This window comes from Melanerpes formicivorus, unplaced genomic scaffold, assembly GCF_026170545.1.
Source record: "Melanerpes formicivorus ecotype bairdi unplaced genomic scaffold, bMelFor1.0.p_v2 SCAF_9, whole genome shotgun sequence".
Classification (NCBI taxonomy): Eukaryota; Metazoa; Chordata; class Aves; order Piciformes; family Picidae; genus Melanerpes; species Melanerpes formicivorus.
Window position 1 is genome coordinate 17094819 of NW_027142361.1, and position 13308 is coordinate 17108126.

Sequence of the window (13308 nt, forward strand, 5' to 3'; positions counted from 1 at the left end):
GTTAGAGAGATACTCTATGGTGAACATGAAAATCTGAATTCTGATGACATTCCTGCAGGAACTGGTCTTGCTAAAAAGCTCATCAAACTTGCTCCTTCTAATTATGCAAACATTCTGGCAAGCAGGATTGTGGCAAGAAATTATGGTGGAGCTTCTCCTACGGTTGGCCAATTCAGTGCTCAAATGAGACAATTGGAGGATAGCATGACACGTGTTTCTTTAGTTTCAGCCATTGAAACTCTGTCTGGAAAAACTGAGAATTGCATGAAAGAGCTGAAAGATTCCATATACCAATTGCCACAAAAGGATAATTCCAATTCTTCCTCCAGGTGGATACAAGTTTCATCTGTGAGGAATAGACGTCCTCCAAGAGGTCATTCCAAAGCAGATCAAATCAAAACAGACCACCAAGGCAGTCACGTAGGACTATTTGGATAACTCTGTGTGATCAGTTTGGTGAGAACATGAACAGGTGGGATGGCCAGCCAACTTCTAATCTTTTCAGGAGACTGAGGGAACTGCAAAGTGGCAGAACCCGAGGTAGCAATACCAGAAGGGTAGCTGTTACTTCCACAGTTCCCCAGAACAACCCTAGTAGCTCCAACAGTGGCTCCAGTTCTAACACTGCACACTGTGCTCAATGCACATGTGGGCATGTTCCCCATAACTAGGGGTGCCCTGCCTCCCGCCAGGGGGAGGATAGGGATAATAGAGATAACAGAATCTATTGGGATGTGTACATCCAGTGGCCTGGCACTTCACAATTTCGGAAGTACAGGGCCTTGGTTGACACAGGGGCTCAGTGCACCATAATGCCATCAAATTATCAGGGATCAGAGTCTATAACTATTGGGGGAGTCACTGGTGGATCTCAAGAGTTAAGTAAGGTGGAGGTTAATATAAGTTTAACTGGTAAACAATGGAGGAAGCATACAGTTGTGACCGGACATGACACACCTTGTATTTTGGGAACTGATTTTCTGAGAGAAGGGCGTTTCAAAGACCCTAGAGGTTACAAATGGGCTTTTGGAGTAGCTTCTGTAGAAATTGATGGACAAAAACTGAAGTTGTCTGTTAGACCTGAGCTTTCTGATGAATCTGCAGTTGTGGGACAACACAAGATACAGGACATTGTTGCCGGTTGCTTCTCAGACTGTGCATCACAGACAATACAGAACCAACCGTGACTCTTTGTTGCCCATTCAGAATCGGATTCGTCACATGGCGAGTCAGAAAGTCGTCAGCAAAACTCATTCACCTTTCAACAGTCTGGTGTGGCCTGTGCGAAAGCAGAATGGAGACTGGCGTCTGACAGTGGATTACCGAGCCCTGATTGAAGTAACACCACCTATGAGTGCAGCAGTACCAGACATGATGGAACTCCAGTATGAGCTGGAATCCAAAGAGGCCAAATGGTATGCTACTATAGACATTGCTAATGCATTTTTCTCTATTCCCATAGCAGAGGAATGCAGGCCTCAGTTTGCTTTCACCTGGAGAGGAATCCAGTACACTTTCAACAAAGTGCCAATGGGCTGGATCCACAGCTCAAGCATCTGTCATGCAGTGATCCACGATGCTCTGGAGAAAGGCGGTGCTCCAGAACACATCCAGTTCATCGATGATATCATTGTCTGGGGTAAAACTGCTGAAGATGTCTTCGAGAAAGGTAACAAAATCATTGACATTCTTCTGAATGCCGGTTTTGCCATCAAGCGAGACAAGGTGAAAGGACCTACCACAGAGATTCAGTGTCTGGGAGTGCGGTGGCACAATGGACGCCGACACATTCCGGAGGATGTGGTAAATAGAGTCTCTACCATGGCAAATCCCACAAACAAGCAAGAGACCCTACGTTTCTTGGGGATAGTGGGATTTTGGAGACTGCACATTCCTGGATACAGTCAGATTGTGAAACCTCTGTATGATGTGACTCGAAAGAGAAACCATTTCCACTGGGGACCTGAACAACAAGCAGCCTTTGACCAGATAAAGCGAGAGGTAGTTCAAGCAATGGGTCTGGGACCTGTCCGAGATGGTCCAGACATTAAGAACATTTTGTACACGGCTGCAAGTGACAATGGTGCAACCTGGTGCTTGTGGCAAAAAGCTCCAGGTGAGACACGTGGACGAACTCTTGTTTTCTGGAGTTGAGGTTACAGAGGTTCAGAAACTAATTATGCTTCAACAGAAAAAGAGATTCTAGCTGCGTATGAAGGAGTAAAAGCATCTTCTGAAGTGATTGGAACTGAATCACAACTTCTCTTAGCTCCCAGATTACCAGTTTTGAATTGGATGTTCAAAGGCAAAGGATCCACACCACATCATGCCACAGACTCAACCTGGTCTAAGTGGATGGCTCTGATAACACAGAGAGCTCGAATGGGAAATCTTGAAAGACCTGGTCTGGTGGAGGTGATTTCAAGTTGGCCTGAAGGTACCAACTGTGCTAAATCTCCAGAGGAGAAAGTAACTCGTGCTGAGGAAGCTCCTCCTTACAATGACCTTTCTGATGATGAAAAGAAATATGCTTTGTTCACAGACGGTTCCTGTCGTCTTGTTGGAAACAAGCGAAGGTGGAAGTCTGCAGTGTGGAGTCCAACACGCCGAGTTGCAGAGGCGAAGGATGGAGAAGGAGAATCCAATCAGTTCGCAGAGGTAAAAGCTGTCCAGCTAGCTCTCGACGTAGCTGAATGTGAGAGATGGCCAAAGCTTTATCTCTACACCGACTCATGGATGGTAGCCAATGCTCTATGGGGTTGGCTAAAGAACTGGAAGAAGAGTGGTTGGCAGAGGAAAGGAAAACCGATTTGGGCAGCTGACCTGTGACAGGACATTGCTGATCGAGTCGAGAGTATTCCCATGAAGTATCGGGGCGACGGAGATTAGAATCAATACGGCTGACCAATATGATCGAGTATTGTTCCTTTATTGTTCCATGTGGCAATGCCAGCGACGAGCAGTGTGAGCAATCTGGCAGTGCAGGCCTAGAGCCTGACATGGTGGTAGGCCATGCTCAGCATAAATGCATAGTTAGCTAGCAGTGGAGCAAAACAGTGCTGTGCCTGCAGCATGTAACTAAAACAAGGCACTGGTAGCTACAAACATGGACAGTTATCTTAGGACAACAGAACATGCACCTGCATCAACAACCTCGTTGTGTCATTAGTAGTTGGACCAATAATCTGTAATAGTGCAATGTGTGGTCACTCATAGGGAACCAATGGAGCTATGCCAACAAGGCACTCTGAGTTTATATAAGTTGTAGCAGTTGCCTTGCTACGCACTTCTGCCTTTCCTGTCTCCTATTTCTTCTACACTTTACCGTGCTATACTTGCACTACAGGCCTGCTCCATAGGCCTGCACCTCAGGCCTGCACCATCGGCCTGCAACACTGGAACAATAAAGGAACAATACTCGATCACATTGGTCAGCCGTATTGATTCCCAATCTCCATCGTCTACAGTTCCAGTGTTGCAGGCCTGAGGTGGAGGCCTGTAGAGCAGGCCTGTTGTGCAGGTATAGCACAGTAAAGTGTAGAAAAGAAGAGACAGGAAAGGCAGAAGTGCGTAGCAAGGGAACTGCTACAACTTATATAAACTTGGAGTGCCTTGTTGGCATGGCTTCATTGGTTCCCTCTGAGTGACCACACATTGCACTATTACAGATTATTGGTGTAACTACTAATGACACGCAAGGTTTGTTGATGCAGGTGTATGTCCTGTTGTCCCAAGATAACTGTCCATGTTTGTAGCTACCAGTGCCTTGTTTTAGTTACATGCTGCAGGCACAGCACTGTTTTGCTCCACTGCTAGCTGGCTCTGCATTTATGCTGAGCATGGCCTACCACCATGTCAGGCTCTAGGCCTGCACTGCCAGATTGGTCACAGTACTCATTGCTGGCATTGCCACAGTGAAGGTGAGACACATTGATGCTCACATTCCTAAGAGCAAAGCTACTGAGAAACAGCAACACAACCATCAGGCAGATCGAGCTGCAAGAGTTTCTCAAGTAGACATGGACTCTGATCTTGATCTTGACTGGAATCACCAAGGTGAAATATTCTTAGCTCAGTGGGCTCATGATTCGTCAGGACATCAAGGCAGAGATGCAACATACCAGTGGGCTCGTTACAGATCCATAGACATTTCCATGGATGCTATCACCCAAGTCATCCATGACTGTGACATTTGTGCTGCTATTAAGCAGGCAAAGCGACTTAAGCCCTTGTGGTATGGTGACAGATGGTCCAAGTACAAGTATGGTGAAGCTTGGCAGATTGACTACACCACTCTACCACGTTCTTGTTCTGGTAAGCAATACATGCTTACTATGGTAGAGGCAAACACTGGATGGTTGGAAACTTATCCAGTTCCACATGCAACTGCACGCAACACCGTTCTCAGTCTGGAGAGACAAATCCTGTGGAGACACGGAACTCCAGAGAGGATTGAGTCAGGCAACAGAACTCATTTCAAGAACAATCTTGTAAAGAACTGGGCAAAAGAGCACAGCATTGAGTGGATATTCCACATTCCTTACTATGCACCAGCTTCAGGGAAGATTGAACGCTACAACGGTTTGTTGAAGACCACTCTTAAAGCCATGGGGGGTGGATCTTTGAAAAACTGGGAAAAACATTTAGCACAAGCAACCTGGCTGGTAAATAGTAGAGGTTCAGTGAACCGAGCTGGACCTGCACATTCCAATCTGCTACAAATAGTAGAAGGTGATAGAGTTCCTGTTGTTAGAGAAAAGAATCTGTTAGGTAAAACTGTTTGGGTATTTTCACCCTCAGGAGAGGCTAAACCTGGAGGGAGAGCTAGGCCTTCTCTCAACCCACCACAGCTGGCGACACTGGTCTGGATGCAGCCCAGGATACAGTTAGCTCTTGGGGCTGCAGGTGCACAGTTCTGGCTCAGTTTGAACTTCTCCTCAGACAGCACTTCCAAGTCCTTAGTGTCATGATTGCTCTATATCCATTCTCTGTCCAGCCTATATTTGGTTTTGGGATTGCCCTGAGTTTTCACATTGCTGGAGTGCATGAGCCCCTCCTGCACCTCTGGAAAAGCAGTCAGGTGTGAAGGAAAATGGAGAATCGCCACCAGTGTTATCTTTCTGCTAGGATAGGTTCTCATCTTGAAAGATATCACTACTGCTTGCCTTCTGATTCCTTGACACTCTCTGCCCTCATGTAAAGACATCTCTTGTTCAGAACAGCAGCATGCTTCCAAGACTGGCTTCTCTCTGGAAAGAAAAGTATTATCACAGTTCCTTAAGGCCCAGAGGAGGTCTGCAAATGTCTCTAGACATATTGGTGGCTTTCCAATACACAGGAGGTATTTTGAAAGCCTTCAATAGATGATAGCAAGGGGAGTGCAGAGGTCAACAGGCATAAAGAAGGGTCTGGTAACAGTGCCAAGTAGGGAACAGAAGAAATGCCTGAAGTAAATTGCTTAGTAGATGCTCACAGCTTCTTGTTTCCGCTGACAACGTGTGGAGCAGGTCTTAACTGGAGTATTAGCTCTAAGAGGGTTTTTTCCTCATTGCAGCTGTTGTGGAAGTCTAGTATTAAAGGGATTGCTTTTCTAATGGGATTCATGGTCCTGCATCTGTGCCAAAAAAAGTTATAGTATTTGAGAGCTGTTAATGTGAAGCTGAAATGTTGTTCAACCCTCTGTTTTCAGATGCATTTGGGGATTTTTTCATTAGCATTTCACAACTTGGATTCCTTGCAGAACGAAACTGAAAATTGAAGTTAATGATCAGACAGAACTCATTTCAAGGGAAATTACTGTCATGTATAATCTGTGGTTAACACTGAAGTCCTAAAATAGACCACTAAGGATGCTGAAGTTACAGAATCACAGAATGGTGGGGGTTGGAAGGGACTGGAGATCCATCTAGTCCAACACTCCTGATAAAGCAGTGTCACCCAGAGCAGGCATAACCCCCTGTACCAGGAGAGGTTAGGGGCTACTGGAAAACAGCTGGAAAGTAGCTTTGCAGAGGAGGATTTCAGAGTGCTGGTGGACAACCAGTTCCCCATGAGCCAGCAGTGTACCCTCATGGCCAAGCATGCCAGTGGTCTCCTGAAGAAGAATGTGGCCAGCATGTCAAGGGAGATTCTTCTTCCCATCACTGCCACATGAGGAGTCCTGGCTCGTTACGGGCTCGTTACAGGATGGCCAAGGGATCAGGCCTAGCCAGCATGGATTTAGGAAGGGCAGGTCCTGCCTGACCAACCTGATCTCCTTCTATGATCAGGTGACCCGCCTGGTGGATGTGGGGAGGCCTGTTGATGTAGTCTACCTGGACCTCAGCAAGGCCTTTGACACCGTCCCCCATAGCAAACTGCTGGCCAAGCTGTCAGCCCATGGCTTGGACGGGAGCACACTGCGATGGGTTAGGAACTGGCTGGAGGGCCGAGCCCAGAGAGTGGTGGTGAATGGTGCCACATCCAGCTGGCAACCAGTCACTAGTGGTGTGCCCCAAGGATCAGTGCTGGGCCCTGTGCTCTTTAACATCTTTATTGATGATCTGGATGAGGGCATTGAGTCCATCATCAGTAAATTTGCTGACGACACCAAGCTGGGGGCAAGAGTTGATCTGCTGGAGGGTAGAGAGGCTCTGCAGAGAGACCTGGACAGGCTGGACAGATGGGCAGAATCCAACGGCATGAGATTTAACACACCCAAGTGCCGGGTTCTGCACATTGGCCACAACAACCCCATGCAGTGCTACAGGCTGGGGTCAGAGTGGCTAGAGAGCAGCCAGGCAGAGAGGGATCTGGGGGTGCTGGTTGATGGTAGGCTTAACATGAGCCTGCAGTGTGCCCAGGCAGCCAAGAGGGCCAATGGCATCCTGGCCTGCATCAAGAACAGTGTGGCCAGCAGGAGCAGGGAGGTCATTCTGCCCCTGTACACTGCACTGGTTAGGCCACACCTCGAGTACTGTGTCCAGTTCTGGGCCCCTCAGTTTAGGAAGGATGTTGACTTGCTGGAACGAGTCCAGAGAAGAGCAACAAAGTTGGTGAGGGGTTTGGAACACAAGCCCTATGAGGAGAGGCTGAGGGAGCTGGGGCTGCTTAGCCTGGAGAAGAGGAGACTTAGGGGTGACCTTATCACTCTCTACAACTACCTGAAGGGAGGTTGTAGACAGGCTGATGATGGTCTCTTCTCCCAGGCACCCAGTACCAGAACAAGAGGACACAGTCTCAAGCTGCGCCAGGGGAGGTTCAGGTTGGATGTTAGGAAGAAGTTCTATACAGAAAGAGTGATTGCGCTATGGAACGGGTTGCCCGGGGAGGTGGTGGAGTCGCCGTCATTGAAGGTGTTCAGAAGGAGACTTGACGGGGTGCTTGGTGCCATGGGTTAGCTGTTTGGGTGGGTTGGATTGGTTGATGGGTTGGACACGATGATCTTGAAGGTCTCTTCCAACCTGGTTTGGTTTATTCTAATAAAGGTTTATTCTAAAGAGTTCAAGAGAGACAGAGAGACTCTCACTGGAGAGAGTCCAGTGGAGGCAACAAAGAAGCTGAGAGGACTGGAGCATCTCTGTGGGGTGGAGAGGCTGTGAGAGACTTGGGGCTCTGGGGAGGTTCTTTAGCCTAGAGAAGAACAGACTGAGTGGGGATCTTCTCAGTGCTGATTAGAAGCTAAAGGGCAGGGGGAAGAGGGTAGTGCCAGACTCTTTTCAGTGGTGTCCAGCAACAGGACAAGGGACAATGGGCACAAGCTGGAACTCAGGAGGGTCCATCTGAACATGAAGTAAAATTTCTTTCCTGTGAGGGTGCTGGAGCACTGGACCAGACTGCCCAGAGACGTTATGGAGTCTCCTTCTCTGGAGAGATTCCAGACCTGCCTGGATGTAATCTTGGCAACCTGCTCTGGGTGAAGCTCATTTAGGAGGAGGCTGAACTAGATGATCTGCAGAGGTCCTGTCCAATCCCCACCATGTTGGGATTCTGTGAAAACGGTGACATGCTGGCCTTGAGGTTACATGAGTGCCATGCTTCTGGGAAATGAGATGGCAGCTTTGGGTTTGAATACCTGGTATTTTAAGTTTTATAAGCCTGGAACAGTAATTGCAGGCTTTATTTTTCCTGTGTTAATTATTGTAAATGTCTCATAATTGGTGAATGGATGTTGTTTAAAACAGGTGCAGTTACTTCAGTGTGAATGATCAGGGAGTTCAATCTGCATAACTCCATTGGTTGCTTCCTCTGTGCAAAGAGACTGATTTGCAAGAAATCTGTGTGATGATGGTTATTAACTTCCTTTGGCAAGGGGCGGGATGCTCTTTCTTTCACCTGAAAAGTGTTTGTTGTGTAGAATTATTTCAGTTTTTGCTTGGAATTATTCATAGTACCCAGCACAAATACATTTATCCAGAAGCTTTGCTATCAAGTGATTTACTGTAACATCACAGAATGGTTTGAGTGAGAAGGAACCTTTAAAGGTCATCCCTCAACTGAGCAAGGACATCCTCAACTAGATCTGGTTCTTCAGAGCCCTGTCCAAACTGTCCTGGAATGTCTCCAAGGATGAGACATCTACCACCTCTCTAGGCAACCTGGGCCAGTGTTTTACCACCCTCAGCATAAACTATCTTCTTTCTTATATCTAGTCTTATATCTAGTCTAAATTCTTCTTCTTATACTTTAAAGCCATCACTCCTTGTCCTGTCACAACATGTCCTGCTAAAAAATATGTCCCCAGCTTTCTTATAGGCCCCTTTGGGTGCTGACAGCCACAGTAAGGTCTCCTTGCAGTGGGGGAGACCTTCTCTTCATGGAAGTAATATAATGTCCTTAGCAACAGGGTTATGTAATATATTCAGTCTGGACAGTAGGACCCATCACAGCATCTGCTTTCTGTTGGCTCAAACCTTCAGCAGAGTGTTCCAGTCAGTAAAACAAAGTGAAGAACTGAGAGCTCCAGCACTGGAACCGTTGATTTATTCTTAATGCAAGAACTGAAAGGAAATTCCCTTCAGGCCATCAGTAATGGCAGGCTCCACAGACAAGCATTACGTGTAAACAGAAGCATTTACCCAGGCATTACCTTTATTACCTTTCCCCATTTCTTCCACTTAAGGCCCCATTTGCACATTATGAAATGATATAATAAGGTTAATTTTTGAGAACTTAATTTTCTTGGGTAATTTTTTAGTAGGTAATTGTTTGGGGTTTTTTACCTGAGTGGAATCTCACAGATGAACTACAAAAGCATCTAGAAAGCCTTCAGACTAGTTCTGCCTGGCTAAATGGTTGCAACCATAGGAAGATCTATAAAGTCAAAACCTCTGTGAAGCCAGACCTTCAACATCAGTGTTGTTCTTGGGGCAGGGACTGATGAAACTACACTTGGCAGTTCTGAGAAACCAACTGACATAGCAAGAGCCTTGGTCTCATTTAATTTCCTGTTACAGAATCCCAGTATGGTGGGATTTGAAAGGGACCTCTGGAGATCATCTAGTCCAACGCCCCAGGGTCACCACAGCTCATAGCAGTAATGTCCTTGTAGGTTTGGAATCTCTCCAGAGCAGGAGATTCCACAGCCTCACTGGGCAGCCTCTTCCTGTGGTCCATCATCCTCAAAGCAAAGAAATTTTTCTTCACAATTACATGGAACCTCATGGATTCCACTTTGTGCCTGTTGCCCCTTGTTCTGTTGCTGGGCACCATTGAAAAGAGTCTAGACCCATCCTCTTGTCCTGTGCCCTTTAGTTACTGACAAGCATTGAGAGGATCCCTTATCATTCTGCTCTTCACCAGGCTAAACAGCCCCAAGTCTCTCAGCCTCTTCTCCTCACAGAGGTGCTCCAGTCCCCAAAGCATCTTTGTAGCTCTGGTCCTGAATTCTTGCTGTGCTTAGCCTGCCACACTGCACTGTTTGCTTTCAGGCAAGACACTGACATTTTCATTTTCCACCTATAATGGTTATATTATTAAAAATGTGTAATAATATAAGGTGTTGAAACAACAATTGCTGTATTTTCAGTTGCCCATCTCTAAGTTGTGCTGGCCCTCAGCATTATGTGGTGGGAAAATCATGGAGTGTGAGCCTGTTTCTGGCAAATCATCTTTCTACATTTCAGTTTTAGGTATTTCATGTTATATGGCATTTATTTTTCCCCACTTTTTGAGTCTTCATAGGCCAGAGAAGCTTCTTGCAAGACAAGCTGTTCCCTGTCATGCTGCTAGTCCTATCCCCTACCCCTGTGCTTTCCAGGAAGATGGATTTGAGCCTAATTCCCACAACTGGAGAAAGTGTTTCAGTCTCACTCTTACCTCACAGAGCAATTTTCACCTGGCTTGAAACAGCTTGTTTGTTATTTTAGTCTGGTTTTAGAAAGCTGGGAGATCTCTTTCTTGAGTGTAACTATGTCAGCTATGTCACCATCAGTCTCAAAGCTGTTGCTGCAGATACTGGTTGGTGGAAAGAGACCTAATTTCATGAGCATCTCCCCATGATTAAACAGCCCCAAACCTTCCTACTGTACTAATCCATAGCCACCTGTGGATCTTTGTTGTTCTGTTATCTACCTACTTTACTTCTGGTTGGGACTAGGAAAATTTAATGGGAGATGATTGAATTTCCCTTTCTTTCCCATCTTTCCCAGCGTTATCATCACACATCCTAATGGTGTTCTGGTGAGAACCTTAAACTGTCAACGTGTCACAATAGGAGACAGTCACTGACATCTTCCCCCTCGCCTGTCAAGTTCCTTTTCTGCCTCACGTCCACTGCTTTTAGCAGAGCTCCTCTCAGGCAGAAGACCCTTCTGCTCTGGATCTGCTCTAGTTAAAGGCCTGTCAATCCTTATCAAGGAGCTCTCAGCTACAGGATCTCCTTCCCTCCCTTCTACTCCCTTCTCTTCCCCTCTGCCTTCTGCTCTTGACATCACATCTCCTGTCCTTTGATGCCATCTGCTTATCATTCGCATGCTGTCTTGGTCCCTGGCTGGTTTAATTTTCTTTCTCTGCTTACAGGCTCTTCCATTATTGTGCCATCTCTCTTCATAGATCTCATCCACTCTTATCATCCAAGGTTTTTTGCAGACCCATTCCTCCAGACTCAGCTTTGCTGTGGCCACTTTTATTGTCTACTGATCCCTCATTTACATTTTCTGAACAGCTCTCCCTCAAAAGCAGGGAGCCCCTTCCTATACTCCAGGTCATTTATTTGCCATTGGATGTTATAGATCTAGAGTACCTTCCATGATCACAGTGGGAGGGATAGTGTCACACAAATGCTTACAGAGGACTTAAATCCAACAGAATAAGTTAGTTCCTTTCCTCTACAGCCTTCTTGTAAGAAGATGGTGGTATCTTTCAGGCTTGCACTTGAAGATGGGCAGAATCCAATGGCATGAGATTTAACACATCCAAGTGCCGGGTTCTGCACATTGGCCACAACAACCCCATGCAGAGCTATAGGCTGGGGTCAGAGTGGCTGGAGAGCAGCCAGGCAGAGAGGGACCTGGGGGTACTGGTTGATGGTAGGCTGAACATGAGCAGCAGTGTGCCCAGGCAGCCAGGAGGGCCAATGGCATCCTGGCCTGCATCAGGAACAGTATGGCCAGCAGGAGCAGGGAGGTCATTCTGCCCCTGTACACTGCACTGGTTAGGCCACACCTTGAGTCCTGTGTCCAGTTCTGGGCCCCTCAGTTTAGGAAGGATGTTGACTTGCTGGAGCGTGTCCAGAGAAGGGCAACAAAGTTGGTGAGGGGCTTGGAACACAAGCCCTATGAGGAGAGGCTGAGGGAGCTGGGGTTGCTTAGCCTGGAGAAGAGGAGACTCAGGGAAGACCTTATTGCTGTCTACAACTCCCTGAAGGGGGGTTGTAGACAGGCAGAGGTTGGTCTCTTCTCCCAGGCAGCCAGCACCAGAACAAGAGGACACAGTCTCAGGCTGCGCCAGGGGAGGTTTAGGCTGGAGGTTAGGAGGAAGTTTTACACAGAGAGAGTGATTGCCCATTGGAATGGGCTGCCCAAGGAGGTGGTGGAGTCACCATCACTGGAGGTGTTCAGGAGGAGACTTGATAGGGTGCTTGGTTGCATGGTTTAGTTGGTTGGGTGGTGTTGGATGATAGGTTGGACACGATGATCTTGAAGGTCTTTTCCAGTCTGGTCTGGTCTGGTCTGGTCTGGTCTGGTCTATTCTATTCTATTCTATTCTATTCTATTCTATTCTATTCTATTCTATTCTATTCTATTGGTATAACCCTCTACCAAAGGCTGAGGAATAAAGGATCACAGAATCACATAATTGTTTGGGTAGAAAGGGACCTTTAAAGTTTGTCTAGTCCAACAGCCCTGCAGTGAGCAGGGACATCTTCAGCTTGATCAGGTTGCTCAGAGACCCATCCAACCTGACCTGGGATCACCACTGAACATCCCAGGAAGCATTTCACTGGGATTTTTCCCAACAGCAAGTGTAGCACCTGGCTTAATGTAGGTTAATTCCATCAGATAAACAAGTCTTAATAATTTGAAGAGTAGAAAATATTTCACAATCATTGAGGGCACAGACAAAAGGCCAGAAATACAAATCCAGGCCAACACCTCACAGCAGCTGAGTCTTTTGTGTTACTTAACAGTGGCTATGCAACACACTTGGTCATGCTCTGCAGACCCCCAAAACAAAGGCACCCTGTTGATGTTTACTTTGGCCCAAGCCAGAAACAGTTATTTTAAATGAGTTAATAAATGAAGTAGTGAATGATGATGGATTCTATAATCTCTTTTCTCTCTCTCTCTCTCTTTTTTTCTCTTTAGGTCACTCAGATGAGTCATCCAGATTTGATTCTCTTCCTCATGAAATATCTCATGGCTTTGGTCGTGGGGATACCCTCAGTCTTCTGGGTTGGAAGCAAAAAGACCTGTTTTGAGTGGGCTAGCTTCTTCCATGGGCGCAGGAAAAAAGAGTGTGTATTGGTATCTAACAGAATAAACTGGGGGAGTACTGGCAAATAATCTCCTCTTCCCTTGCGGTGCTAAAAGAGGGATTTTGGTAGTTTTTCATGGAGGCAAAGACAGGAAGATTTTTCTCACTCTCTGAAATGGAGTGAGAAAGAAGACATGCAATAGCTAAAAAAACCTCTGAAGAATTGGTGTTATTTTTCATAGAGTCATAGAATGGTCTGGGTTGGAAGGGACCTTCAAAGGTCATCTAGTCCAACCCACCCTGCAGTCAGCAGGGACATCCTCCACTAGATCAGGGTTGCTCAGAACCTTGTTGAGCCTGGCCTGGAATATCTCCATGTATGAGGCCTCAACTACCTCCCTGGGCAACCTGTTC

At 46.6% G+C, this 13308-nt stretch overlaps 1 protein-coding gene across 1 annotated transcript in view; it reads left to right on the forward strand.

Annotated features, from left to right (window-relative positions):
* The window catches only part of FZD3 (frizzled class receptor 3), a 104993-nt gene that overhangs the window by 87252 nt on the left and 4433 nt on the right, over positions 1 to 13308 (forward strand). The window contains exon 5 of the mRNA XM_068143178.1: positions 12786 to 12934. Coding sequence (XP_067999279.1) covers positions 12786 to 12934 — 149 coding nt within the window. The remainder of the gene's footprint in view (positions 1 to 12785; positions 12935 to 13308) is intronic.